General features: G+C 50.5%; 1 protein-coding gene across 1 annotated transcript; it reads left to right on the top strand.

Annotated features, from left to right (window-relative positions):
- Positions 1–2,707: 2,707 nt before the first annotated feature.
- LOC130544685 (calcitonin receptor-stimulating peptide 2-like) lies at positions 2,708–5,867 on the top strand. The gene is made up of 3 exons (XM_057317590.1): positions 2,708–2,793; positions 3,544–3,681; positions 5,708–5,867. The coding sequence occupies exons 1-3, from the start codon at positions 2,708–2,710 to the stop codon at positions 5,865–5,867; spliced, it is 384 nt and encodes a 127-aa protein (XP_057173573.1).
- Positions 5,868–6,301: the final 434 nt, after the last annotated feature.

Raw genomic sequence — 6,301 nt, 5'->3', positions numbered from 1 at the left:
GGGAGTGGAAAGATCAGATTGGAGAGGTCCTAAAACCCTCCCGCTGGTGTGTCCAGGAGAGAGTGGAGGTGCTACAGTGAGAAAGCACACTTACATTGAGAGTGAGTGCAGGTATGATTTCAGCAGATCATCATACCATGTGTGCATGTGATTCCATGAGAGAGACTCAGATAGAAGCTTGGGCTGCGATTCAGAGTGAACCCACGTGCATGCCCGGTGCGTCGGACCCCGTGTGCCGGCCTGTGCTCCCGGGAGTGCGCACACGTTTGGAGACTGAAATGAATTTGTGTGAAAGCTTTGTGTGTGAGCCTTGTGTCCCCAGGGACTCTTCAGTGCCTTCAAGCGTGCTGTGCTCTCTAGTGGAGGACCGAAGTGCGGGGGAGGTGGGCAAAGGGCTGGAATTACACGCCACTGGGACAACTTCGCAAACAGCAGCCGGAAGCAAGGGGCAGCTGGGCAAATGGTTCCAGCAGGGTGATGAGCCAGAGGTGCTGGCTGACAGGATAGGAAGAGGAAGGGCTAGAAGTCCGTTTGGAGGCTTGGGAAGCCTCGGTGCCTAACACCTTCAGGCTCAGGCCCAGCAGGGCTTCCAGCTCCTCCAAAACCACGTGACAGACCACCCAGCACGAATCCAGGAAGCCACACAAGGTGGGAATCCCAAAACTGAGATCGGGATTTCACAGAATCGGTCTCTGGGCCTGAGGGCTCTTCTAAATCCCTCCCTAGCTGGGAAGCAGGCACATGGCTGCTAATGATAACATTTTCTCAAGCCTGGAATGTGGTCCCCATTTCAAAGATGAGTACATTGAGGTGCTGAGAAGTTAATTTCCCTTCAACTTACCGCCTGGAATTGAGTTCTACTGATAACGTTCTTGCTATCACTCCCATCTCTTGATTTTCCCATGAGCTTTGCCCCTCTGTGATTCCTGCTACCCGAACCAGACACCCTGTGTGGGCCCAGAATCAACGCTGCTGCACGTTGTAATCATCCACGCCTCACTTACACCGGGCCTCTAGGGTCAGAGAGGGGAGCTAGGATGTCCTGCTTCGTGCATCTCGCCCCTTAAGATAGCACCACTGGGGGTGGAGAGGGGCACACGTTCCAAACCCAGTGGAACTAAACAGGCGAAATTTACCATGACGTCAAACTGCCCTCAACTTCCTGTTCATATTAAGGGTATTTCTCCTCCTCGGCCCCCACCATCCCTCTCCCTCCCTCCACTCCCATCAACGCAAATACAAGTGGGATGGTCTCACAGAATGTTCTAGGTTCTGCACGTAAATGGGTGACACAATCCACTGGGATATGAGATCTGTCCCCTCATTGGTTGCTCAGAGCTTCTGGACCCCCCCCCCCAGACCCAGGGCGGCGGGAATAAGAGCAGCTGCGGGTGCTGGGAGGCAGCAGAGCACCGCTCCGCTCAAGTGTCTCTGCCACTTCCACAGCGCCATCGCCTGACGCCAACATTGCCACAGCTGCCGCGCCTGTGCTCCAAGCCACCTGCTGCCTGCTGCCAGGTGAGCCCCGAGATTCCTGCTTAGCGGTATGATTCTATCTCTCCTTCTTCATCCCTCCCTCTTCTGCATTCATCTTTCTTGTAACTGCTGTCCCTATGTGTCTTAGAGTCTCTGTGTATGTCTGTCTGGGTTTCTTCCTCCCAAAACTCTATTACTCCAGGATTCATCCCAGGCTCCTGCATCAGGTAACACTGGACGGTCGGTTCTGGGACTCCTTGCTTCATTTGTCCTCACTGAAGTGAGCTTCAGTCTCTCTCTTTCCTGCTAGAGACATGCTTAGGCTGATCTCAGGACACTGGACTCCCCAGCATTGCATGTGGGGATAGTTTCTGCAGAATGTGTGCTCGGGGATCCTATCTCCTGCCTGGTGGTCCCTGGGAAATTGGTGGAAACTGGGCCAGTGCTAGTAGGTGGTAAATAGACATACTGTCCTAGAGGCAGGCAGCCCGGAACAGCAAACCCCAGTAGTGAGTTCTGGGAGCTTCTCCCCAGTGTAAGCCCTGCACCCCAATTTTAGACTCTGCTAAACTTAGTTTTCACAGGGGACTCTTGTCCACATGTGTAGCTGTTGTGCAGAATTTTGATCTTCAGTTTGTCAGAGATTCTAATGGCACAGATATTCCCTCTCTAGCTGCATCCCCGCCCCAACACCACAAGGTGTGAACAAAAGCCCCATACAGGGAAGACAGCTCTGTGTTGCATTATTTGAGAAGCTCTGTGACAGCATTCAGAGAAGCTCCTCAATGGAGACCTGGCCAGCTGGAGAATGGTATGGGGTGTGGAGTACAGATGTTTTCCCCCCTCCCCACTTGGGCACTAGGAACACCTCTTATCCTTGCATGCTATATTCTCACCACAACCTCCAGTAGTCACTTCGCTTACAAAAAAACAATGGAGAAGGTAAATGGTTATCAAGAAGCCATGACACAAGAGAGTTCCAGGCAGAGGCAGGACTAGAACACCGGTTCTTGGGCTCAGAGAACAATTTTTTTAAATCAAAGATTCCATTCAATTCATTATTGGTGAGATATACAAAAACTCAAAGAAATCACAAGAGATCCAAACTATTATTTTATACAAATAATAAAATATCAATATGAACAAGAACATTGGGATTCACTCTTATCAATGGGCTCATGGAAATTTTAACTGCTGTGGGGACGTCATTCTTCCCTTGCAGAGAGGTGTCATGGGCTTCTGGAAGTTCTCCCCATTCCTGGCTATTGGCATCTTGGTCCTGTACCAAGTGGGCACGCTCCAGGCAGCACCATTCAGGTAAGATCACCCTGCCAGGAGTGCACTCCCCTCCCGCTATTCCTAGCATCAAACAGTTCTGTTCTCTGGTGTGCTAAAAGGTTAACAACCAGCTGGGGGGGGACGGGGCGGGGGGGGGGGGGCGGGCATATGCATATAACCTGCATAAGGGTTTATTATAAACATTTTATACTATAGAGATATTATACACAACTTTAAAAAAATTGGTATATACTACACTTTACTGTGATTTTCATATGGTTTATTGAGCTTAATGTAACAGTCATTGCTATTTACCAAACATTTGTATCTGTACCAAACCTATTTATCTAATTAAAGCACAATTTGAGAAATGATTGCATACTAATCTAATTTTCCACTGATTTTGTTCTTATTAGATCTAATACGTGACCTCTCAATCTAATTTCTCACCCTTACACGTTTTCAGATTCAAACTAACGTAAGTTTTATCAGTTAATCCTTAAAAATAACTAATTTAACACTAAGCTTATAATATTCCTGAAAAATCTAACTATCACCTTCATGACCCTATATATTCTAGTTCCAGCAGTCCACGTCAAGGTCACCCTAGTGCCTGACTATTGGTGAATCCATGTTTTTGGAAGGACATTGGGCTCACGCCCGGTGCACTAGGATTTGGGGTGGCCACATCCTCAGGGAAAACACAGACAACAAGAAGCCTGGCTACTGATCCAGGGGAAGTGGTAGACAGGGGCTCAGAGCCTCTATTTGCCTTCTTCCCCTCTGTAGGTCTGCCATGGAGAACCCACTGGAACCTGCTACACTCACAGAGGATGAAATATGCCTCCTACTGACTGCAATGCTGAATGACTATGTGCGGCTGAAGGTCCGTGAGCTGCAGCAGGAGCAGGAGACTGAGGGCTCCAGGTGAGGCTCCCCACCCGGCTCGGCTCAGGGCATCCCCTCCCTCCTGTCATGCCCAGGAAGGCATATCCCAAGAGGTAAGAGAGAACACAGCTGGACAGGAGGCCAGCAAACTGCCATTGTTCACCTCGGCTTGGGACCCAGCTATTCTCAGGCTCCACTGACAATAGAGGTCACACAGAGACTGGTTAGAGCACATGGAAAAAAAGATCCCTTTCTCAAAGCAGTTGGGGAAGGTATGAAATCCCCCACTCTGGAAATTGGGCTGGTAGTACTGAGGGGACTTCCTAGCATTGAGGAGTTAGGACTGGTAAGTGTGAAGGTGGCAGACGGACTGCATATATCTCAGGAGATTTTTAGAAATTAGGCTTCGTGTACACCAGCGCCTGGCCTTCATACTCACCTGCAAGCTGTCTTCATTGCATGTTTGCAAGGTGAAGCCAAAAGCCTTGCAGATGGTGGGGTCAGGTAGAGCAGTGTCTGAGGTAGGTCTGAAGTCTTTGTTGTGTAGGATCTGTGGAGATGCGCATGTTGTCCTGGGTCAGACACCCTTCCCCAGCCTCACCTCCCCGTGTCCCCTGAGCTTGGAACACACACGCCAGCCCCAGCCTGGCCATGGTCCCGCCGGGTCTGAGGCATGATATGCACATGCAGCTACCCTGGAGCATCTCGGTGCAGACATGAGGACTGACATATGGCAGCATGAGGAATGCTAGAAAAGGCTACCCCTTCCCCACCGCAGTCCTTCCCCACACTGCCCTGGCTCAGCAAACCTCCAGGTTCTCCTAATGGAGGATGTGTGAGCTGCACTGCTGCCTGCCCCCCCCCCCCGCTCGAAGTGCCCCCTCCCAGGTCCAGCCTTCTGTGTCATAGCCACAGGGGCAGACCCGGGACATGGGACCACCTGGCATGTCTTTTCCCTGCAGCCTGGACAGCTTCCGAGCTAAGCGGTGCAGTAATCTGAGTACCTGTGTGCTGGGCACATACACACAGGACCTCAACAAGTTTCACACGTTCCCTCAGACCGCAATTGGGGTCGGAGCCCCTGGCAAGAGAAGGGTCACAGCCAGCAGCTTGGAGAGAGACCATGGTCCTCACATTGGTGTGAACCAGGATGCCTACCAATCCCCTCCCTCGGCTTTCTAATTTCCTTTCTTCCTTCCTTCCTATACCCTGATATGTGTGGTCCTCTCTGGTTGCTGGTATCAGTGGCTTTCTTTGTGGCAGTGGGTGTCTGGAACCTCAGATGGGGGGAAAGCAAGATGCACAGGCCAGAAGAGAACCACCCAGGAAGAGATGGGGGGCAGCCCTGTGACTCCCCTGAGGAATCGTAGCCCAGCTTCTCAGTCCTGCTTGCGAATGTGTTTTTCATTGGGGAATAAAAGTATATTTGTAAGAAGACCTGAGCGGTGGTGGTTATTGCTGTGGCCGACACCACAGGCATTACAGACTCGGGGACCTGTGCTTAGAAGTAGCCTTAGCCCTGTGGTAGCTGGATCCAGAGTGTAGTGAGTAGTGCTGTGACCACCTGAGGTAGCCGGACAGAAGGACGGAGCAGGTAAGCACCTCTGGGACTCAATGCTGTAAAGTCTCTTCATCCTCCAGGTAAGTCTGGGGTATTTTTCTATTTCTAAGAAGGGATATTGGGTGCCTTTAAGTGGGATGTAGCTTCTAGACAATCCTTAAGTTGGGGTCAGTAAGGGACTATGATTCTGTCTCCCAAGTCTTGCTTGATTTCTAGTTTATTTGTACAGGAATGATAGGCTGTTACAGTCTGCGTTCCATGGCCACTCACCCAGAGCCACTTTGGGCTTTCTGACACCCCTGGGAATGTCCATGGGAATGATCACAGCATTTTCCCCAGAAGCTTATGTATTTCTGCAGTGATCACTGTGACTAGGGGAAGACATACCGTTAACAGGTGCCTCTCAGAGCAATACTGTTGCCATGAATATCCCATGGGGCACATAGGATCTCTCTCTGACAGCCTCTCACTGACGGGCCCCTTTTCCTCCATCCTGCAAATCAGCATCACTGCCCAGAAGAGCCCCTGCACCAAGGCCCCCTGTGTGACCAATCCTCTGGAAGGCTTGCTGGCCAGAGCTGAGCGCATGGTGAAAAGCACCTTCATGCCCACCAATGTGGGTCCCGAAGCCCTTGGTGGTCATCACGAGGAACTTGGGGACTGAGCAGTGAAAGGACTCCAGGAAGAAGGTGACTGCCCTTCTAGTGTCAGATGGGAGGATGGAACACCGGGTATTGCAGGGGTGCAGTCCACACTTTAACCCTCTGAGAGCCCACATAATAGAAAAAATCCACAGGGGAATGTGCCCACTCCAATGTCTGCAGAGAGAACAGGGAGTCCCATTAGCTGAAATGCCTAGAATTTAGGTTCATTCCCCTGCATTTGACCAGTATCTCCCTGTGACACTGAGATCATCCGCCAGAAAAGATAGATCTGTTTATAACTGTGATTAATCTATCTTTTTAGTTTGAAAGGTAATGACATGATTTGGGTCTAAACACTCTAATGTCATGTACATCTGAATTCAGAGCCAACTCTTGGGATCATGAACTGAGTTTGCCTTCTATTAGCTGTATGACCCCGGGCAGACACGTTTTC

This window comes from Ursus arctos, unplaced genomic scaffold (genome assembly GCF_023065955.2).
Source record: "Ursus arctos isolate Adak ecotype North America unplaced genomic scaffold, UrsArc2.0 scaffold_23, whole genome shotgun sequence".
NCBI classification, from domain to species: Eukaryota; Metazoa; Chordata; class Mammalia; order Carnivora; family Ursidae; genus Ursus; species Ursus arctos.
The sequence above is the reverse complement of the archived record's forward strand: the minus strand, read 5'-3'. Positions and strand labels throughout refer to the sequence as shown.

Bases quoted from the DNA above. Each gene is read 5' to 3' on its own strand.
- LOC130544685 (XM_057317590.1), top strand. From the start codon at position 2,708: ATGGGCTTCTGGAAGTTCTCCCCATTCCTGGCTATTGGCATCTTGGTC. The intron at 2,794-3,543 runs GTAAGATCACCC...TCCCCTCTGTAG, and splicing joins CTCCAGGCAGCACCATTCAG to GTCTGCCATGGAGAACCCAC. The intron at 3,682-5,707 runs GTGAGGCTCCCC...CCTGCAAATCAG, and splicing joins CAGGAGACTGAGGGCTCCAG to CATCACTGCCCAGAAGAGCC.